Source organism: Calypte anna, chromosome 8 (assembly GCF_003957555.1).
Source record: "Calypte anna isolate BGI_N300 chromosome 8, bCalAnn1_v1.p, whole genome shotgun sequence".
NCBI classification, from domain to species: Eukaryota; Metazoa; Chordata; class Aves; order Apodiformes; family Trochilidae; genus Calypte; species Calypte anna.
The window spans coordinates 28,435,659-28,460,270 of record NC_044254.1 but is presented as its reverse complement, the minus strand read 5'-3'; the positions used below and the strand labels follow the sequence as shown (position 1 = coordinate 28,460,270).

The window sequence follows — 24,612 nt, the reverse complement described above, 5'->3', positions numbered from 1 at the left end:
ATCTGGTCCTGGCATTTCCATACCATATGTGCACAGCACTAGGTATTAAGTAACAAAATTCAGAAAATTCTCTTTGCATCAGGGCAGAAATCTGCAGTCTGTGACACAAGAGAACCTAACCATGAACAGCCAGGAGCTTGCTTTGGTAGAAAAAGAAAATACACATAAAGATTTCTACAGAAAAGAAGGATTGGGTAAGCAATACAGGACAGCATGTGTTGCTCTTTTCTAGCTGCTGTCATAGTGAGTGTAAGCCCTTCTGGCTCTTCTGCCTCTAAGGACATAGCAGTAGGATGTATTTAAGTTATTCACTCCTTGTAACTACAAATCAGTATATGCTTTTCTATTCATACAGCTAAGACAATGCTTTGGTAACCTTACATCTTAATCACCTCTATTTTGGCTTCCTGCTTCTGGGAACATGCAAAAGTCACAACAAAGGATGTCTGGTTACAAGGCTTGGACAGAAAAGTAAACCAGAATGGAACATAGGAAGTGCTACATTTCTCTCGTTTCCAAGTTGTCTTTAATACTGACAGATCTTCCACGATCACAGCAAAATTGTTATTCATTGACAGCCATAATTTAGACTCCTCTCTTACATCTACATATCTTAGAAATTACAAGGCATAAGGATAATTTATGCTGACTTTAACACATTCACCCAAAAGTTTCTGTAGAAGAGCCCAGAAATCTGCAGGGTATTTGAAGCAGGCCTTCTGGAGAGACCTCCACCCTGGATTCACAAGTCAGCTGAGAAACAAAGTAATTCATGCCCTTGTGACCTGCCTCTACCTCTGACTGGTTTGCTGCTAAAAGCACACCCTCATGTTAACTCCTGCCCAGATACCAGGTCAGGCTGCAGCCAATTTTGGTCCTCCAGCAAGCCCTACTGGGTCAAAACTCCTGAGGAAGGCTGGTGCAGCTCAGGTCCCAGGTTGCAGGAGGCCAAGCCAAGCAGCTCAGAATGTGAGTTCTGATGAAGCTACTGCAGCTAAAAGAGGAAACTGCAGCAAATGGGCATCAGAGATGATGTAAAGGAAACCAAAAGGCTCTGCAGACACAGGAACATAAGACCTGTGAGGGCAAGAAGCTAGGTATGACTGAGATAACACTGGACCAGGGTTAATGAGAACTCCTGAGAGTGGATAGACCCAACAGGTTGAGCTTTAGTTCAGAGGGACCTGAATAAAAAGCATTACAGAGAAAAAGCTAATGATGGAGTCAGCAACAATAGCCCATCAGTACTGAAAATTAACTGAAGACAATTTCAAAGATTCAGAAGAGACACTGAAAGATATCCTACCCACCTGATCTGAGTAGACTTTGCTTCTTTTCATTTTGAAGATGATCCTTCCATTCTTGGTTTTTCTCATTCTCAGTGCCCCCACTCATTTCAGCTCCAGGAGTAAGAAAGGTGGGAACAGTAGGCAGCACTGTAAAAGGAAATGAAAAAAAAATGTCTCATGCTGAAAATTACTTGAAGTAGTAACATCACCTTACTAACTACTATACTACTCTTTTTTTTTGGCTACACAGCAGTTTTGCACTCAGTTTTCCCAAATCCCTCATTTCTGTTTCTCTCCATTCCTCCTTAAGAATCTCATTTTCTGCAGTGTGTCTTCAGGCTCATATAGCATCTAGTCCTAACTGTTAAACTAGGTACTTGAAAATTGACTGAAAAATTAGATCAGCTGCTAAAAAAGGGAAAAAAAAACCCAGGATTACCTCTATCTGAAGGTCCTTCTGAAGAAACAGTAGAAGGTTTCCTTCTAAGCAGGGTAAGGCGTACAGTCTGCCCCGTGTTACGAAGAGCCTCCACCACTTCCTGGTTGCTATAATCCTGTATACTGACTCCATCAACCTAAAACAAGACAATCCTATCATATAATAGTTTTCACATTACATTCTTATGATGTACCATACTCTGTGAGCAACATCCAGGTTATTTTGGGCAGGAATTATTGAGTTGTTCACTCAAGGCAGTAGTATTTGCAAAACAATCTCAGTAAACCAGTTACATTTCACTAATTAGATAATATTACAAAATGCATTTTAAAAGGAAAGACAAGAGTAATTTCTTCTCTCTTCATGGAGCAACCATAAATCATGATTTACCAATCTGATCTAAGTATGCACTGATTTCCCCCCACAATTTTTTTGCTTACTAAAAAGTTTAAGGAGTATTGTGGATTAAGCTTCCCAGCAAGAGCAGTCAGCCCAGAACTTTGTTCAGTTCATGATCACTGTTATTTTTCTCATGGATTTCCACCATATCCCACACAAGCCTTTACACATTACTGCCTGTACAATCCATGCTGAGCAGCTCAGTTCTTCCACAAACTCAGATGTTTTAATTTACACCCAAAATACTCTGTTCACCTCATTCATCAACAGGAGCTGCTTCTGCAAAACTGCATATAAAAGCACAAGGCTGTATCAATTTTTGCTCTTACAAAGAAGCAGCTGAATTTGAAAAGTCTGGCATGGCACACATTTTTAAGGTAATTTAAAATCATATCTCTATAAATATTATCTCTTAAAACAAAGACTGTGTAATTTATTCTTGCTTGTACTGTGAATGCAAAACTGGCTATTATCCAGTTCATTGCTATTCAATGATTTTAATTTTTCTACACATGAAGCTTGGGGTTTTTTTAAACCTAAATTGTCACTATTAACATTTTGACCATATCCACACTATGCTACACAAAAGGACCATAACCAGGCTGCCACATCTTGCAAAATCATAACCACCCTCAAATCCCATTCCCTTCAAATAGAAGCTAATGCTGCTCATCTTCACTTCAGGCCAAAAGCCAAGATTCTCTACTCTGAAATATTGTAATCCAAATGCTTGCCTCTTTCATACTGAACTACTCCTTACTACTTCTTTAAATATAAAAATAGTATTTTAAGCATAGCAAGCCCAAGATCATTTCTGTTACAAATCTGCCTAAATAAATATGAACCACTAAATTCTTTCCTCTGCAGAGTGACAGTTTTATTAATTTTAGAAAATCTTCACTACAATGTTCTTTTAACACCAAGATGTGTAAGGAAGTACTAGATCCAGAAAAATGTATAAGCAGACTCTTTTACTTACAGCAACAATTTTGTCATGAACATGAATTTGGCCATTGTGGTCAGCAGCACTACCAGGTATTATATTTTTCACAAAAATCCCTGAAGGTTCTGTTGGCAGGGGGAGGGAAGGAAAAGAACAAGTCACTACATTAACCTAATTTGATTGTTTTCTTATTAAGATTTTAAATTACTCATTTAGTTATATATTTAGTCTGTTTTACACACTTCTGTCCATAAAGTTATGATTCTGTGAACCACCACCATTTGCATGTTACCACTCACAAAGCCTGAGTTAGAACCACCAAGGATCTCTGATGGGAAAAATAGCTCTGACACAACCACCTGTACACAGACTTCAACTCATTTTGCCTTAAAATCTCTCACAAAAGGCCACCTCTTCCATGGATTCACTCTTGTGCTTACCCAGGCTTTAAACCACAATCACTTAAATCCATGCTGAATTTGATTTCAATAGGACTACCTAAGCTAAAAGTAAAGGATGTGCTTAAGTGCTTTGATCAAGACTTCAGTCATATTCCTACAGCTAAAGAATTTAGTACTTTAAATCTTAATGAAAAAGAGGTGCATGCTGAGCTGGTTTGTAGACACTGAAGATGCCATTCTAAAGTTAATGCAAGCTGGGACCATCCAGCACTCTGGTTCTGAAATCCTTCTTCAGATGTACTAAATGAATTGTGCCATATATATACCACAGAGGAAAAACAAGGAACAGTGTAGCCAGGAACCTGACTGTCTCAAGAGTCTGTACAGGCAGGAACTGACACAGTTTAGTGTCTTGAACAGTAACAACACGAGCATGTAAAATTCTCAGTCCAGCAATCAAGTGAGAATTCTTGTTTTGAGTCAGTTACAACACTTTAAAAAAATTTTGTGGCTGAATTTCTCTTAGTGGCAAATTCTCCAAATATCCTCTTTATAGATTTGGTAGCTCAGGCTGTTTCAAAGAAGTGTTACCCATTTTTTCCAAAGTAAATAAAGGGTTCTAGGCCTTACTAAATCTTTTAGAGCTCACCTAGTTCACCTGTGCCAGCATATCCAACAATTGTTATCCCCAGGCTTTGCCCATTCTTTTTTACAAGTTCAACATCATAGGTCTCAAAAAGGTTGGTGTCATCCTATAAACAAAGCACATGACAGTAAAAAAGTGCTCAAATTCCCAGTACCATTACAACATTGCAAGTTAAGATCTTCAGAAACAGTTATTTTCTTGTTTTAGGAGGGATCATATTTGCAAGAGATATTCTCTGAAAAAAAGGTGTCACCCAAAGTCACCAGTTGCTTTTTCAGCCCTTTCCTAATAGATTCTTCACACCCCTGTCAGAAGATAATGTTTTATGGGAAATGAGTGGTTTTGTCAGACTGCTTGGGGGGCCATTTCCCTTTGGCTTCCACTGCCACTTGGTAACAGCAACCTTCCCAGTCAGTCTTACAAGACAGCAGAAACTATGAATGCATCCAAAATTTCCTCTTTCCCTTTCATATATTAGTCCTGATAACCTGTGTCATTAATCCATTTGCCTGTTGGACAGTTAAGCAGCAAAAAACTCTGGTACAAATACACATCACAAACTTCTGTCAAGGAAAGTGATGCTTATCTCTCCATGTTACCACCTACTAGGAAAGGAGGAAGTAAAGGACACTAATGAGCAAAAGACTCATTAGTTCAATTCCATGAAAATTACAGCTAAGACTTTACAGAGAAGAATATTAATTTGTAAACACTTTATTGATGAACTTTATTGAAGAAACAATCCTTGAAAAGAGAAGCACATGAGATAACCTGTTCTCTAAACCCTGCACTTAACTACAATTAAAAAAAAAAACAAAAACAACAACAACAAACAAACACTAAATCCCATTAGCTAAGATTACAATATTATCTGATCTTCCACTAGAAAAGTGTATGGAAAGAAGTCCCCACAAAGCAGGCTTCAGCAGTCACTTTACTTGGACATGTAAAAATCAAAACTGAAAGACAGACTTCCAACAGGGCACCTTAAAGATACTGGTGCTACCAAGGGGAAAAACAATTCAGCATATAGATCTGGGATTGCAAAGGAGAAATTGAAAATACCTGATGCTGTTTGGTTTTGGTAAGCAGATATGGCCCAATGGGACCAAAACTAAGGAGATGATCAGAACAAGGTCTGTTAAAGTGATGAAAACAAGAGGGACAGTGTCCCTGCCAACAGCAAAAAATGAACCAGGAAATTGCAAAACATTTCTTAAGAGAGGGAACAGAAGTTTAACCATAAGCTTGCCAATTATCAGCACTGGAAAGACCAAATTAAAGTGATGCCTGTACCATTCCACTTTTCTCTGAAAGACAGATGAGTGGAAAGCTATCTCCTATCTTACCACACACACCTCCCTCCACTAGCCAATTCATTAAGCTCATTAAATGCTTTCCAGCTCTCTTGCTCTGTAAGATACAGACAGAAATGAAGATCTGTTCTGATGCTTTGTCACAGCTTTAGGAGAGGGAAACAAAACAGGAAACAAGGCAAAGAGAACTATGGCCTTGACAGTCCTGGTATTTTACAGTCAAAAGCCTTCCATAGTCAGGGCTCTGGCTCTACAAAACTTCTCTCTAAGTAATGTTATCAGTAGAATGCAAACATAAGAAGTGCAATCTAGAAAAAAAAAAAAATCAAAGAACAGAGTCCTAAATGCAGTCAGGATGAGGAGGCTACTAACATCTTGAGTGTCTTGAAATGTATGAATATTGTAAATGTTCCTGAGCTCATGCACAGATATAAGTAGTTTCAGTTTTTCTCTACTGCAGAAAACTTAAAGGAAATCAAATATTAATGTAAAACTGAAAATCCTAGCCATAGTTTAAAACTGCCTTTCTGCTAGTTTGCAAAATAAGAAAAGGCAAATAATTTATCTTTGAAAGCTCACAGTAGTACTCAGTACAGGAAGAACTCAGAAAATAGAGAGAAATTAGATTATAGCAAGAAGTTTTGTAAATCAGACATCAGCTGAAAGGTGGACCATTAAAATCATCATTAAATTAATAAGTCATCAGATTAGCCACAATTCTTAAGCAAATCTCTCCATACAAGAAAGAGGAGTTTCTTCAAATCTAAATATGAAGGGAGTGTTCAGTTCAGAAAACAATAGATGACATTCAGAAAGAAATAGATGAAAATGCAACACTCCTTTTTTTTCCCTCTAAATTACATAGCAGGAATAAGGAAGGTACTAAAAAGGCACCAGAAAGAAGAATATTTTAGAAAGACTGAAGTATCTACAACGTGACAAACAGGCCCTGCCTTTGAGGTGGGGAAGAGAGAAAAATAGTACTTTGTAGAGGAAACAAAACTAGGACCATATAATTTTTTCCTAATTCAGGCCTTGGAAAATATGATACAGCCAGAAAAGAAGTGCTTTTGTACCAACAGATTCTCTAGAAAGTCTTTTTTCAGAGTATTAGGCTCACTTCTAAGACTCCAACCTTATGTACATAGATTACCCCCTCCCATCTCTCTCCCACTCACATTTCCTACTATACCAATCCCTCTTCTGAGAAGAGGAGCTTGAGGAGGACTCTAATACTTTACTGATAGCTTCAACCAGAGAAATCCTTCAGAGAGATGCAAGACACAAAGCTACTGGCTGCCTCTGCAGTCACTATTCCCAGCAAGTGAGAAGGTGACTTTGTAACAGTAACTTCAAGTTTGACCTCTAAAAACGGTACTTCAAAAAGATCAGCTCTCTTCACTCATATTCAAGAAACTAGAAAAGAAAGAAAAGGCTACTCAGATTCTACACCTAAATCTAAGCAGCACAGTAGTAGCAGATGGTTCACAAGCACAGCTTTGTTTATGTTTCAAGACCTACTGTACACTTAGTGTAGCATTTGTTGATTTTAATTACTCAAAACTGAAAAGAATGACTTCAAAAACAAGAGACTTTGATATGACCATGATAAGATTTGCTAAAACAAGTTTCAAAATTTTTAGATATATTTCCTATCACAGACAGCAGCGTAGACTATGAAAACATTGCACTTATGTTTCATAAAGAGATGATTGTGCTGAATAATTCTGGTGTGGCCGTGGCGCTCTGGATTTCAGACTGGGGAAATTCACATGCAAGTTTTAAACCCACTTAGAATTGATTGATTAGCAAAAACGTAATGAGCTAAGAAGGAGAACTAAAAGTACCATTTATCGATAATGTTTATGGGCTTGGTAATTAAATTACCCACTCTGAAATAAATTCTGTAAAGCTGGTCATTCTGATCTGAGATTATAGGTATTAATAACCCACGGGAAAAAGGGAAAATTATAGAAGGCAGGGCTGTAACAATGACCACTTAAACACAAGCATATGATGTCTGGCAGCTCAAAAGAAGAGAAGCATTTTAGGTCTCAAGAACACTCTGTTCTCCTTTTTGATTGCAAGCCACTAACATACTTAAAAATGTCTTAAGTTAACACCAGATACTCACATTTTCATTTTCTAAGGAAGGCAATGTACTGACTGGCCAGCCCACAGGTGGTGGTGGAGCCTCCATAATTTCACATTTTGGGTCTCTTGCAACAACCATCCTAACAGAATTCCCACAGTTTCTCAGCACTTGAGCAACTTGTTCACTGGTCATTCCTTGGACATTGGTCCCTCCAATCTGCAAGATGTGATCTCCTGTCCGGAGCCTCCCATCCTTCAAACATAAATAAAATTGTAAAATATGTTTCAGGTCTATAAATAAAAATATCTTTTTCATAATAAAATTGAAACTCTGTACAGGCATCTCCATGGTTGTGAGAGACAATGCAAGAAATTATCATTAAAATTGACCACCATGGGAATATACTAAATAATGCCAGGAAGAGTTTGCACAGTTATGCAATGTTTTACCCACAGTAGTTAACAGTGGTTCATCAGTCTTTCCCAAACTAAGATACCTGGGTTGAATATCAGTATTCCTATGAATTAAGTTACTTTTTCATTTAGGAGAAAAGAGAGGACACAATGTTTGAAATATCACAGCTCTTATGTATTGCAGTTTCATTAACCCCTACCTCATCAGGTGGGGGGTAGAATACAAAGCTCACCATTTTCATTTAGGATTTCTTGTAGCTTTCCTAATACTTCTGTACTAACCTAGCAATTCTTTTCTCATGTGACTGCTCATACCCGAGCAAGTAAATCCAGTGAAGGTAACAAGACTACACACAAACCCTCTTTTTTCTCATGATAATTATGATTCATGACCTACATCATAATTTCTAGTATAAGCAATCACTCACAGGACCAAATCCTCAGCTGGTATTGATCAGCAGAGCTCCATCACCTTAGGTGCATTGATTTATACAACAGTCATAGCAAAGACATTCCCTGCACTAACTCAAACTCATTTATAAACTCATCCAATTTGAACATGTATATGTGCTCGTTATTTCACATGTACTTAATGATGTCTCATTCAGCTGAGAATGATGTGGTGAGTTCCTAACTTACATGCTTCATTTGCAGCCAAAGCAATTTTTTCCTTACAGCAAAACAGGTGTTCCACAATAATTAAAAAATACTCGTTTAGACATGACAGATTTGGAGGGAGGCAGTCACACAAAGGCCAACATTTTCCAGTCAAACTCTCTGGATCTCCAGTTTTCATTTCTATCCTACACTAGAGGAAGCACCTTACTTAGCCTCTCTCTTTTGTGTGTTACTGGATCAAGTCTGCATGGGATCCAGACCTCAAATACTGTAATTTGTCTAAATTCACATTAAAAAAACAAATCTGTTTTGAATTGCACATGTTCTACTCCTGAAATGCACCAAATGCTTAGCACTGAGTGTTTCAAGATTAGGAATCAAAGGTTGCAGACTGTACCTGTGCAACCTTAAAGGTTATCAGTAACTTCAAAAAGCTTTGCTTCAATCCTAAGTGTTTCCTTGAACTGGTCACACAGGCAGGGATCAAATCCCTTTAAAATGAAACCCACTAAAAACAGGACATCTTCAATCCATCAACTGAATCTCACAATGCAATGACTTCAGCAGGGCAGATTCTCTTGCCCGACAATTCATTTAGTGAGTTTGTTCCTGTAGACCCTGCCAAGCATGCCAAATTCTACAGAGGATGTGCAAACCCATTAGGAATATTTGTCCTCCCCCAGACTGATCAAAGGCTGAAAATCCCAAGGGTATTGAAAATATCAGAAGGCTAGACAGCTTTTCAGAATTTCTGCATGTTCAACAATGTTGTGAAAGCCAAAGCATGTCTGAGAAATAACTTAATTCATATCAGGTGCTGACTTTTTCCTCAATCATACCTTCAACATATTTAAAGTGTATGTTGGCATTCAGACTTTGATGCTATCAGCTTCCTTTTGTTTAAGTACATTAGTTTATTTTAAGACTGTCAAAACCAGTTAATTATACTTTACAATCAAACAAGAAGTGACATAATATAACAAATTACCCGATCTGCTAATCCCCCAGGAACAATTGTTCTTACAACTACTCCACTCGACTTTCCTCCTACAATTCCAAAGCCTAATCCCGAACCATCGTTAATCAGCTCAACGTCTTCAACATGGCCCCAGCGAATCTGCAATTAATAAAAACAGGAGATTTTAATTTCAGGCACTCTTTAATGTTTCTCACTTTCCCATGTACCAGGAATGATGAGAATTAATCAGAGCAATTTTCTCTCTCTACCCCCCACACTGGAGATCTGCTGGATTTTGTTCCATCAGCTTCACTTCCTTAAAAGTACGCAGTGGGATTCTCATCTGCCTTTTAAACCTACATTTTGTCCTTCACTTTCAGGATAACAGGATACTAGGAAAAAGCTTGACAAAGAAAAAAAGCAACCTTAAGGTTCCCTTGCCAAAATGAAAACTATCCTCTTGGTTTTTCATAGATCAAAAATACTGCAAACAGCAGAGAAAACCAGAGGCGAGGAGCTCGCGCTGGCCCAGTTTTCACTCAGCTTTGCCCAAATTCTCATCTCTGGTATTTCACTTACACACTCAAAACAGCACCAGCACACTCTGAATTAACAGCACAGTACAATATTTTGCCATGCTGAATTGGAAGTGTGTTTCTGAGCTACGCTGTACTATGACCTTATGTTCTACAAGACAATCTGAAAATAACAAAGCTGTTAAGCAACCCAAATGCAGCCAATGTTTCTGTCAGATTAATATCTCATAGAAACCAAAATGGAGCAAAGTAGGCAGATTTAAGTCTTCTGTGAATAAAGGATTTATTAGCATACTGAAAATCTTTGCCAAAGCCAGTTAAATATCATAAAAGAAGTTTAAAAGACCCCCTGTAGAGACATATATTTGTATTTTATTTTGTTAGTCTGTTCAGTGCAGATCTTTCAATGAAAAAGTAGTTAAAGTTTAATTCTTTAAAATTTTCAGTGCAATAAACAATATTGATTATCCACTAAAGCCTTCAGATTTCACTAGCTCTGTAGTAATCATGAGAGAAATAATTACTGAGAATAAGGAAAAGCACTGCTCTTAACCAGATTTTCATCAAAACCTACTGGCATAATAAATTAAGATTCCAATATTGCAGACCCTGGATTTAGGTGTGCAGTTTGACCAAATTCAATGAAGCCACCTGAACCACAGGACTTGAAGACAGATGGAAGTTCAGCCCTAGCTTATTACATGCCCCAGTGACAATCTCTCCTTGTTCAAGGAAACAAAAGGGTTCACAAGCAGGGAAATCTGCAGATTAAAAAACCCCAAAACCCTGGCAAACAGGGATTGAGAGGTTCTTCAAGAGATACGTTTTGTTTGTTTCTAAAACAAAGGCAAGGCTTTTTGTTTTGAGCAGTTTAAATCGGTTGGGACATTTCAAACAGTGCTCATGACAGGCTATGTTTACACTCTTTTAAGATGTAATCAGAGCTTCTTTAATTGCTGAACACAAGTAGGTTTCAGCTGGGTATCATCATAAAATTCTTTGCCCAGCCTATGCATGAACAGGCCTTGCTGCTAGGAATTTGTTCATCTACTAAAGCTTCTGGTAGCCCATAAAAACCCAGGATCTATTTTATAACAACTTCATGCAGCTTTGCAGGGGAAGCCTTATACTTATTGTGTGATCATTCTAAGTGAAATGTCATCACATCTAAAATCTGATGAAAGGGGAAAAAAAAAAAATCCCTATATGTAAAGCTTGCTAACACAAACACATCCATGAAAAAATATCCAGCATAGTTCAAACTCTGATTTTGACAGTATTACAACAACTCACAGTCTCAGGTGGATTTATATCACTTATTAAGACAGCTGAAGTTCTGCTGTTTCCTTGAACTGGCTCCCTAGCAACAACCAGATGTAGAGATCCTGTGGATTGCTGGAGGAGGGCAATAGCGTGCTGATGGGAAACGTTCTGATCCAATGGGGTGCAATTAATGGCCAGTATGTGGTCATTTTCCTTTAGTCTTTGATCCCTTAACAAAACATTAAAAGAAATTTTAAAATGCAGCATGGTGACTTCATGACAGGCTTGAGTAATTTAAATATGAACATGCCAAATATACAGTTACACAGGATTAAATAGTTATGTGGTAAAAAAAAAAAAATCAGCTTCTTAGACTGTCCTCACCAACATACAAACTCCATGCAGCCCACCCTGCACTGAGCTGCCCAGCCCTCTTTTGCTCCAACCTAATGATGGCACAGAAATTTATTCATTTTTTCCCTTCACTTTTATTCAAAACCCAACGAAATTCCCTCATCCTTTCTTGATGATACTGAATTACAGGGCAGAAAAAAATATTTATTTTTCTGGAACTATTCTTCATTATGTTTAGCACTGCATGCTCCTAACTCTAAGTGCCCACAGCTCAGACTATGATATTGTTTTGTATCATTATTCAATGTAAAGATCAATAAGCTGCATATTTATATTTTACTCAAAATATACAGTACTTCAGACATCAAAATTACTTCAAGGAATACACAGTTCAACTTAATTCCTTAAGATAACATAAATTTCACAGTTCATTCACCCTAGTGATGACTTCAGATTTGTGACAAGAGAGAAACCATCACTCATCTCCTTTGTTAAATATTCATTCTGAGCACGAGACCAAACTGTTATATAGACAGACACTGTCTTCAAAGCTCTGTAGGAATCCAAAAAAAAGTCTCCAGGAGATCTTGTCTGAGAAGCAAAATGGGAAGCATGCTGGGGAAACGTATAAAAACTCCAAAACAATCTAACTGCACATCTTAACTAAACTAACTCATCTTAAACTTCCTTTTTATCATGTGATGTTTAAGATGTTTCCCAGAAATCACTTTCTTCTAGCACTAACCATATTTTAGATTCCCTCATCAAAGAAAGTGAGCAGCAGGTCATCAAATCCTAAAGTGAGACATTCACCCTCCTTTGACATCCAGATCAGTCCATCTGTCTCCACTTTGAAAGAGCCTAATATGCTTTTCTTTAAGTGTTCTCTGGTGTGTTCTCTGTGGGCCCATAGCCATTATCATTCCAAGCTCTCCCTGATCTTTTTGTCATCCTGTGTTGGCACTTCCTGACATGTGTTATTTAAAAAGTGACACCAATGACTTGAAATCTAGACACATTTTCTTGAAACTTAATTCCAAGTACTGCATTTGTCTCATGCCAACTCTTGTGGTTTTACAATCACATTTTATTTTTAAAGGATTGCTCTGTCTTTTGTCGTTGGGTGAAAACCCACAGACAATATGGGTAGAAACTGCCTCAAGTCTTGATTCTATGATGACATCTGTGCAGGGATCTGTTGGGAGGACTGGATCTAAATTTACACAGGAAACAAACAGTAAAATCAACTATAAATAGAGTATTGTCATAGGCACATAAATAACAAAACAAGGGGGGAAAAAATCTTTCAGGGACACAATGCATAAAAATTCAAACAGGGGATGATTTTTTCCCCTTGTATTCTTCTCTGAGTTTTCTTTTGTTTTTTAATCAGTATTCAAGATTCTCTGAAGTGAGTCATGATTTCTGGAAATTCCATTTAAGAATGGCTTGGATATTTAAAACTCATGTTTTGAGGATCAGATTTTCAGATGAGTCTACTTAGTTGAAAAGCTGGAATTCAAGATACCACCACCAAAATATCCCACCAGATAAGCCAGACAAACATGTTAAGTCTGACAGAGTTTTCATCGTGGAAAGCTTTGACTTTTCTCTTCATGGAATTACTGCAATTTTCCAATCCAATTATAAAGATCTCACCTGTCAGCTATGCTTCCTGGCTGGACTTCCTTGACAAAGATACCAACCTCTCCCAAGCTGTGATTTTTAAGGGCAACCACACTAAATCCAAGACCTCCAACAGAAGGCTTTTCAATCTTTATTGATTCTATTTGTCTCCCCTAGTAAAACAGAAAAAATGGATTTAGTAATTTTTAATGCAATAGAATGAGCTATTTTAAAATTTATGAACACCAGGAGAATCACTCTCCTCTTAAAGACTAAACAAAGGCAAAATACTGAATATGTTATTTTTATAAAAGCTCCTCCATTTATTATTTTTAATATAACAGAGTATTGGATATGCAAGCACTCTGAGGCTCTGAAACCTCTGGGAATTTAAGAGCTGCTTTCACACTTCATTCACATTATGAGATGAATTCCAAACTGGATGAAAACTATGAACAAAGTGCTGTCTAGAGCAATATATTTGGCATTTCTGGAAATGCTGCACAGCTAAACTAAATTACTTGTCTTTTGGCTCCCCTTGCTTTTAATGCTGACTTGAGGTGTGCATTCAAAAGACTGCAGCTTTTATAGAAAGAAATTAATTTCCTTCCCTTTCCTGCAACTTCACACTTAATGCTAAAAAAAGTTTGCTTTTGTGACTGACTGCTTTTCAGTTCAGTTGCAAGATTTCAGGGGCTGTTTACTGGGAAATATTACTTAGAAAATGCACTGCTAGCACAGCCATTTTATCCAAAGTAACATGCAGACTTTACTGCTAAATCTTTTATCTGATGAGTTAATGACACACTAATGAGAAGAGTTATGCTCAATATATTACAGCTACATTAAGGTAGTCAATTAGCAACAGTTACTTAATATAGAAAGGCATGACTAACCAATTAAATTAATGGCTCAAAGAAACACAGAACAATACATTTGTGGTATAAATACCAATACCACAAGGGTGGATGTTTGCACCTCTAGAACTTCCATAAGCATCTGGCAGTTGCTACGTCACATGTTAATGCAATCAGCATCTGCCTGGCAAAGTTAAGAACTACTGAATGAAGAGTTAAATAAAATATTACATGCCAGTTCTTTTAATCATTTGCACTGTTCATATATTAACAGAGCTGGTACATTTCCAATTTAAAATGTACTTGATAAAACAAGTCTCTCCATCAAAACAAGTTCCTGCAGAAAACGTCCATTTTCAATTCAGTGTCATCAAATACCAAAAAAATGCTTTCTGGCAATGGAAATTTCTTATCTACATCTGTGTGTTTGGTAAAAAGAGAGAAAAACTGGCAAACAAACAAACAAAAAAATACAAACCACTACCAAACCACGTTTAATTGCTGAAATTATCTTTCAGAGGGAAAAGTTACCACACTTCCAGCCACACAACAAAAGAGCCTGTTTGAAAATGCAATGTGAAAGCCTAAAAGAAAATGTTTGACATTAAGGGGAAAGAAGTTTGGCTCCCTGAGAGCCTTACCTTTGCCATCTGTTGGATGATTGCATTAAATTCATTGACTGCCAGGTTTGGAGCAAAGGGAGATGCTCTGGGTTCAGGTGAACTGCAAGGTGTATACGTGCTCCCAGCAGCAACTGATTTGTCAGCAAACACCAGTAGCCCTCTCCTCGTAAAATCAAAATCTACTGAACGGTCAGGGGGCATATAATTGAGCTGTTGAAAAGGAAAAAAAGATGTAGAAAAGCTATTAGAACCAAAATAAGAGGTTTCCACATACATCATCCTGTGTGAAGTCTGCCAAAGAAGCAAGCATACATGTGTTCATCTAAGTTCATGTTTAAGTTAGGCCCTGTTACTATAGAACTAAAACCAAGTAAATATTACCATATCAATTTTAAACTGTTTTTAGGAAGAAAAAGTTCCCTGAATGTTTCAGCTGTGTTCCCACTCTACTAATTTTCTCCATTTCTTTCCTTCTGCTTCCCTGCCTGTGCCCATTATCCTCTTTTCACCCTGATATCCCAGAAACACCACATGCAAAAGCAACAACATTAACGAGGCCCTCAAGCACTGTTGCAACTGTCAGGCAAACCTAGACAATTTTGGCACAGGAATCAAAATTTTTTGAAGAGTAACTCAGGAGCCAGAGGCCTGGGCTGTATCATCTCCTCCCCAGAGAGAGCCCAGGGTACAAAACAACCACCACTGACCAGGTTAACATTGCTAGAACATGCAGTTCAATGTCCAGTCCTGACAGATAATGAAGAAATGCAGAAATATTCCCAGAGCAACACAATAAAAAAAATCTCATTCTGAATGAAACTGCTCATGATGGATATGCTTAAAAAGAATTTCAAGAAAAACATCATCTCCTAGATACAATAATTCTGAACACTCTAGATATCAAAACCATTATGCCATAAGTTACAAAGCATGATCTTAAATATATTTCCATTTTCATACATTTTTAATAGCTTGCAGACATGCACCCAAGCTTTAGAAAGAAGATGCAGGAGCAGATACAGCACCTTTGTCAACAGGGGAAGAAGGGAAAATGAATGGCACAAGCACAGAGACTGGGATTGCTGCTGCTTAGGGTTTGCCAAGTTAGTCCCTGACCTTAAGTGTGCCTGGTCATGCAGATGTGTCACTGATGCCCATGTCCACAAGATGAGTATCAGTTGGTGTTCAAAAACAATCCACAGAAGTCCCTTCCACTGCTGGGGACCAATTATTTTAAAGCTAGCATAGGTACGTCTGCATCAGGGCTTGGAAAATCTTCAGGGGTGGTTTTCTAGATTGTATTTCCCCACACAGTTTAACCATTCCTGTCCAACTCAGCAGGAACTATGTGATGGTGTCTTTTAAGGAGAAAAGAGGCTGCCAGGTGGCAGATAAACAGTATTTAGCTTCTGTGAAAAACAAAGGGTCCCAGTTCCAGCTGTGCTCAGAACTCAAAGTACCAGAGCTGATGGCTTTTGCAGATGTTTTTCTCTGACTGATGCAGTTCTCAATGCCTGCCTCTTCTGCATCCCTTCCAAAGTTGTCCCCTGGCCCCTTTGTTGTAGTATAAAAAGATAAGAGATCCAACATTCACTCACACCCACTTTCAGCTTATTAATATGAGCCCCCTCATTAACACAAGCCTGGTACCCAGGTTCCAAGTTTACTGCAGATATCTTCACAGCAACAACTGGAAATTTATACTCACTTGTTCCCTCAGTTGCCTGAGGGACTGCTGGAGGGTCAGTATCTGGTTAAACAAAGGGCTCCTGAGTGTGTTACGCAGAACAGTCAGGTTTTCCTGATGTTGGGAATCTCTTTTCTCCTGCAGTTTTGCTTGCAGGCGATCAAGGATCTGCAGCACCTGCTGTTTATCTGCACCACAAAGCAGGACACGTTAGGAAAGGAGCTTCACTTCTCACTCACTGCTCAACAGAAATAATCACACTCAGACTACATACCTGCAGCAGGATTTTCAGGCATGTTGAAGGGTATTTTTGGAATTACTCAGAATAATGAAACCTAGGTGAGGTTTAAAAAGAAGAAATTATTTACATATCCAAGCAGAATGCTAGCAGATAGGCAGCTGATAAATTCCATAATAATAGAACACTAAGCTAACAAATTTAATAAAAGAATACTACTAGTCCCTGTTGTTTAGCCCAAGTATTCAACAAAGCTCTCAGTAAAGCTACCTGCACTTCAGCCTCTGCACACCCAGAAATCTTTCCTTGTTCAGTGTGCTTTTCCTTTTACACACAGGAAGGAATGTGAACAGCTCTTTCAAATGTGAGTAAAAATGCAGATCTTAAAAATAAACACTGGCCAAAACAATGAGAGCAAAGTGATGACCAACTGCATTACTTTTGAGTATGGCTGTTGAAGTTGTGACCTTTTCTTCCCAGTTAAAATCTTCCCAGTATTTAGAAGGTTCTTTCCTCTCTGTTACTCCAACTATTTGTAGACAGTATTCCTACCATGATAGCTCTGCCTTGCTATATAGCAATATAGGTGAAACCTATAAAACAACAGAGCTCCCTCTACTCACGAGACAGTATTATGGCCATAAATTGGCCAAATTAACCCCTAGTCCAACACATCCCTAAGGGAGGTCAGTTCTAATGACAGCCCTGGTGCTGAACAGGTGAAAGAAGCTCATGCCTTTCTCCAGTGTGAGCTTGCCTTTCTCTTCTCTGTGTACATGACAAGCTTTAAAGGAACAGAATATCCTTTATCACTCTCCCCTACAGTGCCAAATAGAACAGGTCTCCAACTGGGGCTGAGGCCTAGTTGTCAGTACTAAAACAACAGACTTGCAATTAGCAGCCATGATAAATTTGTACCCTTACTTGCATGTTATTAAGTTGATGTGGAGCCTGTCATTCTATCAAGGCAGTTACACCAAAACATACACGAGGAACAAGAGTTCTTCACTTAGTACAAGCTTGTCTGAAAGAAGTCAGCCATTTAATAGCACAATTTACATAATTTTAACCCTACCCAGTATGTAACTATGCAATTTCAGAATATATCTGGAGCTATTCTGGAATAAAAATAGCCATATATATGTATATAAATCTCTGCATTTACTTTTTTAATCTTGCAGTTTGAGAGCAGAAAGGTTCATATGAATTGAATGTAACACCAGGGTAAGCACAACCCAGGGGCTGTCTCCCAGCAGTAACTCTGATTCTTTCAGCTCTGTCTCAGACACTGTCTGTGCTCACACTGAAAACATCTTGAGTTCTGGGAGTACAATGTTATATTCAAGGAAATATTAACTATGCAAGACAGCTTCCCCTTCCCTGAAGAGTCAGATAAAGCTGATTTACCTAATTAAAAAAAGAGGAAAAAAAAAAAAAGTAAGCAGAGGTGTGTCTGTCACGGTAGTGTCACAAACCACAACTTCAGATTTATGCACCCTGTACTGTATCTGAGCAGCTCTGGCTCCTGGAGGAACTTGGGTTTGCATGGTTTCCAGTCAGGGTCAAGCAAAATGAGTCTCTTTGCAAGACTATTAACAGATTTAGGAGGATATTTTAAATCAAACTCATAGCAAGAGTCGAGGCAGCAAACCCATGCAACCCCTGAAAGATTCCCAGGAATGCATCTGAACTTTTCTAAGTGCTGCCACTTTATTTTCTTTTCCATTTGAAATAAAACACTTCTAAGAGCACAGCAGCCTTTGATTCTGTGCTGAGATCTGATTCTGAAGAACAGATGAAAATACCATTTCCTAATACACTCCTGAGACTTCATCTAAACCAAAAAGACAAAGATTAACCTCCTGCACTGAAAATATTGCATGAATCTTAACAAAACAGGAGAAAGAGCACAGAAATTTACTCTTTCTTCCCAGTTTAACTTCCCTCCATTCACTTCCTTTGTCTGTTTTTCTACCTCGCATCAGCAGTTAGAAGAGAAAAAAAACCAAACTAAAACTTTAAAGCACAAGAACCAACATCAGAAAGGGATGCAAAATAACTGCTATGGGGAAAAGTGTCTTGAAACACCTTTAAACCAGCAACAGGGTGAAGAAAAGATGAAACCCAGAAAAGAAATCCAGCCTGTCAGGAAATAATGCCAACCTGATAACACCAAGCCCACCTAATAGCTGAAGCCAGGAGGCTGGTCCATCTCTCCAGCCCTCTTTCATGCATCATTCTGCTCTTCCCTTTCCATCTGTGCTTGCACTCATTCATCTAATCCCAAAGCAAGCTGGAACAAGGAGCAAAACACACAGGGAAAAAACTTCCCATTTTGGTAGGGTGAGTTTTTTTGCCCAGTTGGTGCTCAAGTGCCAGCACTGGCAGGCAGGAGAGGGGTGAGAAGTGCAGGGGAAGGGAGACCACACCTTGCAGCAGCAGCAGCAAGAGGTGGCAGCAGCTCAGCTGCACTGGCAAAGAGCACCATGAGAAACAGCCTGTGCCATTCAAAACCAACCTCAAAGTGCCGAGCTGACAGGCTCCAAAGATTAATCTTTTTGTTCCATTCCAGCAGATGTAACAATAGCAATTACGGTGATGGGTAGAGGTCCAAGAAAGAAAAAATTAAGCAAAAAGAAGTAGGTGAGAGAACCAGGCTCCATCTAGGCAGAAGAAGATTTAAGAGAGGGGTGGGGGGAAGATTAAAGAAAGTTTCAGCTTCCTGCTTGAGCTGCTCCAAATTGTTGCTAAGAGCCATTGCAGACCACTCTGTGCTAGTGAATGCCAAAGTGGACCTCAGGTACATTTTGTTTCAAGTTTACAGAGCACTTTGGGATTCCTCATGATCAAAGCTGGTCTCCAGCCAGCTTGCAATGGATTTTAATGATTTTTTTTTTCTTTTTTTTTTTTGGTACAGTATGTTAAAAACACCTTCAGTATTTCTTTGTTCTCCTTTCCTTCATAAAAAAGAGAGTGGGGAAAAAGCATTATATTTTACAGTAAAGAGCTCCTTCTGGCATGAGGAGATCCCTGAAAATATAAAATATTTCAAAGTTTTCAGGTAATGTATAATTAAGAGAGAGATGACATGTCTCTAAGACATGTCTCTAAGACTGGCTTTTGGGAATCAGAGAAAAACACAACTCCTTGTAGTATTGAACTGTTTGTGTTTAGGGGCCCAAAGAGCTATCCTTAAACAATTTCCAAACACCAATATTGAGTCCAAGCAGGGTGCCAACAGCTGCTAAGTGAGGAGGTCCATTCCTAGGTGATAAGTTTGAAGAATGATCCAAAACACTATGGTTTGTTTTGTTAAAATCAGGTCACCCACCCAGCACCCAGCCTCCTTAGCTCCATTATCTTGACTTTTACAGCCACTTATTTATCCTATTGGTAGAAAAAAAACTGCAAAGCTCAGTTCAAAATTTATGTCGCAACTCCCAACATAACTGTAAAATCATTGAGAAAATAATGAATTTCAGGAAGTTTAGTGTTTTCTGACACCAGAAAAAAAACAACCACACTCCAGCTCAGCGTGCATCTGGGTTTCTACTGTCTTCACTTTAGAGAGCAGAATTCAACGCATTGTAGGGAGTGGGAAAGTTTTAGAAGGTTTTGTATGAAATCCTAAGACTTGGATCTTCTTCAAAAGCAGACTAAGAAAAAAGGAATTCCCCCATGCTGATGCCAGCAGAGGTCATCAGAAGAGCTGAAAGGTTTAAGTCTTCCATTGCCATCACCCTCCTGCCAGATGCCTGCCACTTGCACAGAGACATGGGGTGCTCAGCCTGGGCACATCCCAGAGCCAGAGGGGAACATGATGCCCCTGGCAGTGGCCTCGACAACCACCTGTGCCCCACAAAGAGCTGCTGAAAGACAAAAACGAGGGTTTTCCTGCTGGCTTCTAGAGAAGGACATGGTTTAGCCAGCAGAAAGGTTCTTTTGTCCACTTCTCCCCACCCACCTAATTACTACTACTGATTCTGCTCTTCAACTTGACCACCAACAGCTGGTGTTCCTCCAGGAGATGTGCCTGCAGGGAAAGTGCTTCCACATGGGAGGCTCTCCCCACTCAGCACAGGGGTAACCTTTTGGGACAGTAAGGACCAGAGATCCTGAGTGCACAAGTGCAAACTGCTGCTATTCCTCAAAGGCTTCTAACATGGCCAGCCTGAGAAGCCTGCCACAGGAACAGCCAAGGGTACATCCCAATCCAAAGTCACCTTTCTGCACTAATGCAGTTGTAAGTTTTGTTGGCTCTTTTACTATGAGTGACTGATACAGTGAATATCCTCTTCCTTACTAGAGAAATCTCTGACTTGGCGAATTTCAGCCCAAACACTTTAAAATTTGATAAAGGCCAAAGTAAGGAAAAACAGCATTTGTAAGTAATCTTATTCCTAAATTGTCCTAGCACAGCATTGCCTGTAACTTTAGATATTAAAAATTATATAGTTTACACACCATCAAGTGCCTATGTACTGTGAAAAAAACCATTATCCTAGCACATATTTTGCTGTCCTGCATGTTATGCTCAGTTTTCCATGCTGGTAACTTACAGAAGAACTTATTCCAATCAAGCTCAGCATGCACACACCTTTCAGATGAAACCTGCTGTTCTGTGTAATGCTGCAGTATTTCTAAAGTTCCTATAGAGCACATGCTCACTCTTCCTGGCACTTCAAAGAAGGAAGCACCTAAACACAAATACACCACACATCTCCAGGGTCAAGCAGATAAAACTAAATCTTGTTAAATATTTAAAAAACCCTATTCCATGGGCAAACTCAATACCTCCTGGTGTTACATATGATGAGTGACCACAAGGCAAGGAAAGCAAAAACCCAAAGCCCCTGTACCTGCGATTCCTAGTCTCCACACAGATGAAGAGGAGTCTTACTCACTCTCAAGGCATGTGAACAAGCAGAACCTGAATTCCTGGAGACTCCCGGAGGGAAATGCCAGTGTGGGTTCTCTGATGTCTAATAGAAGGGTGAGCTCATGTCAAAGCCATTCTTTGTGGAGCAATAGCATGGTCTCAGAAACCTGTTCTCATAAAACTTGAGAAGAACTTGCCTCTGAGATGTAAATATGGTCATGTTCTACTGAAATCAGCCAATAAATCCTAGAATTACACGATGACAGTACACATGATTAAGAAATCACTTCATGGAGGAGGAGAGTTGTTTGCCCTGGAATTGTACTGAATTTCTAAGCTTCAAAAATTTAGGAGCACAAAAGAGCTGTTCTCCTATTAATCAACCCCTAAATAAAGAGAATAAAAAAGCCCCCAATTGCTTTGTTAAGAAGCTCTGAATTGACAGGCACTGATAGAACAAGTTGCATGTGGTACGTTCCTTCCCTAGCAGCTCCTCTCCAAGGAATGGGAACTATTTACTCAACAACATGGCACCAAGATGTCTCCTGCTCCCCAGAGTGCCTTGACCCACCACCAGGAGCCATGCAGCTCTCCCCAGCCTTCACCAGGGATGTCAAGAAGGCACCAAGGCCACCAGAGCCTGAACCTAAAGGGCTTCAAGGTGGGAGTCTCCAGCCAAGGGCAGGCTGAGTGTCCTGGCCATGGCCGTGTTCACACTGAGGTACCGGCGAGGCGCTGAGGGACTGAGGTGGTAGGAAACACTTCTCCTGAGGATTTATGTCACTAAAACCAAACCAAACCACCAAAATAAAACAAAAAAACCAAAACCTCTAAAACCGGGAAGAGCCCCTGTGTCTGACAAGAGAACCCAACTCCTCCAGCAGAGCCCTCAGCAGAAGCTGACTGCACCTCGCAGGAGAGTCTTCCCCTCACAAACACCGCACCTGCCGCCTCCCCTCAGGGGCAGCCCGGCCTCCCCTCCGCCCTTCCCAGCCTCACCGCCTTCGCGACCGAGAGGCAGGGCCCACGCCAATGCCGGGCAGGGAGGGCAGCGGTGGGGCTCTCCTCAGCACTGCTGAGGCGAAGAGCCACGGCCGTGTCGGCAGGGCCGGGGTCGGAGCAGGTCTCCCCACCGCACGGTACCTGCGGGCGGGAGGCGGCAGCGGCGGTCGGAGCGGCGCGATGGCCGCCGGCTCTCACCTGGGCGGAAGCGGGAAGCGAACGCTCCTCACCTGAGGCGCAGGAAGCTGGGGCGGTGCGGCGGGAGAGCCGCCTCCCGGGGGACGGGCCGCAGAACCGAGCCGGGCGGGCTCACAGCGCTGGTGCCCTTGGGCCGGTTCGGTTGGAGAAACACGGCTGCCGGCAACCCTTCCCCCACACACAACCTTTTCCTGACCCGCACCTCCAGCTGAGCGGTACCAGCCCTTAGGTGGTGTGGGAAATGTGTCTGCCTGAGCACCTCTGGAGGGGCAGAGAAGGGCCCGGGAGGGTCTGAGGATGGGGCACTAGACAGGGTGCTGCAGCCGGGGGTGAAGGGGACATTGAGTCAGAGCAGAGGGACAGCAGTAGCTGCTCTCTGAAATGCAGAGTTTAAAAGCCAAGTCATCTTTCAGATGATCCTGACTCACCGGTGTATTTATAAATCATAGGCCTGAGAGGCACATGTATCAATACAGCCACCAAACTCCCCAGCAAGGGAACAATATAAGTGTAGGTTTCATAAAAAGGCTTTAATTGCACTCATTTGCAGTAAATCTCTGTCCAAAGGTGAATTTAGAACTCTTTGCAACTCAAATTCCCAGAGGGCTCAGCAGCACTGCCCTTACCACTTCCACGGAAGGGAAACTGCAAAAGCTGTAAGAGGATGTGGACTTGGATGGAATTAAGGGATTGGAATAATTCCCCCTACCCAGAGCACTGCACTGGGAAAACAGAACTGCTGCTCACAGCCTCAAGGCTCCAAAACACACCATGTTACCCGTGGCTTCCAGGAGACACTGCACATTGCCTGGGATGCCCAATGCGTGTGGGAGCCCTGGCAGAGGCAGCTCAAGAGAAGGAAATAAAACCAAAGTTCTCCTACTGCTAGTCACAAAATACCTAACAGGCACCAAGTTAGTTGAAGTTAATTGTGGAAACTGCAGATGCTTTCTACCTCCCAAATGTAAGTTAGTCTGCTTCTAAACTCCTCAAAGATAGGCATGGACACACAAAATATAACTCCCAGAAAATAATTTTTATTCTGCTACCTGTTCAACGAACTCATTTGGAGCAGATCTTACACAGCCCTGCTAGTTGCTTAGGGCATGGGCTAAAAAAGCTTTGGAAGCTGATTTTACCTCACAACTTTGAATTGCCATCGTGCTAGTGCCTGTTTTACTGAGGGGTATCAGTTGCACTAGAGCATGCAACATGCTAATAACATATTTCACCCTCCTTTCTTAAAAAAAGAAGTAATTTGATTCCAAATGCCTAATTTCCCAGTCCTTACTCTCAGTTTTAATTAATGTAGCGCTCGTGAGAAGTGACAGTTTTCTTGACAGTGATGAACAGCAAGTCGTGTATTTATCCATCCGAGAGATGCACCCCAGACAACAGAGCCAAGCACTTTTCTCCTCAGTGCACCTCAGTTTTGATCTCCAAGGGCTGAGTTCATTACGGAGCACTCTCTGGCCCTGGCCTTTCAGTTCCAGTTGCTGAAAGGGGGTATCAATTTTCATTTGCTTACTTTGTCTGCTAAACATTAGACTGCCAATCTAGTTTACACAAATCTCCCAAAAAGCTGTTAGGTGGCAATATTTCACATCACTGACTGAGTTCTTTGTGAGCCATCCACGTTCTTAGTGAATCTCTGAATATTTATTTGGGGCTGTGACAAACCTTTTGTTGCGACTGACAAGATTCGTACATAAGTCACCATCCATTCACTAAAATAATGACTAATAAAACCAAAAGGCTGTCTAATGACAGCATTCTCTTCAGTATCTTCTTTTTGCTTTTGCAGCTTCTAGTTCCTAGCTTGTTTCTCAGGA

The 24,612-nt window shown here is 40.1% G+C and overlaps 1 protein-coding gene across 16 annotated transcripts in view; it reads right to left on the bottom strand.

The window, feature by feature from the left end:
- The window catches only part of PATJ (PATJ crumbs cell polarity complex component), a 147,002-nt gene that overhangs the window by 121,854 nt on the left and 536 nt on the right, over positions 1-24,612 (bottom strand). For 7 of the 16 annotated variants that reach the window (XM_030455272.1, XM_030455284.1, XM_030455282.1 and 4 more), the window contains exons 1-12: positions 21,561-21,718; positions 16,738-16,798; positions 16,485-16,651; positions 14,795-14,986; positions 13,330-13,469; positions 11,347-11,545; positions 9,548-9,676; positions 7,568-7,780; positions 4,121-4,223; positions 3,107-3,195; positions 1,729-1,864; positions 1,311-1,436 (exon numbers count right to left, since the gene is read on the bottom strand). In XM_030455272.1, coding sequence (XP_030311132.1) covers positions 1,311-1,436; positions 1,729-1,864; positions 3,107-3,195; positions 4,121-4,223; positions 7,568-7,780; positions 9,548-9,676; positions 11,347-11,545; positions 13,330-13,469; positions 14,795-14,986; positions 16,485-16,651; positions 16,738-16,759 — 1,516 coding nt within the window. In that variant the 5' untranslated portion in view covers positions 16,760-16,798; positions 21,561-21,718. The other 9 variants (XM_030455275.1, XM_030455278.1, XM_030455279.1 and 6 more) reach the window with 8 other exon arrangements.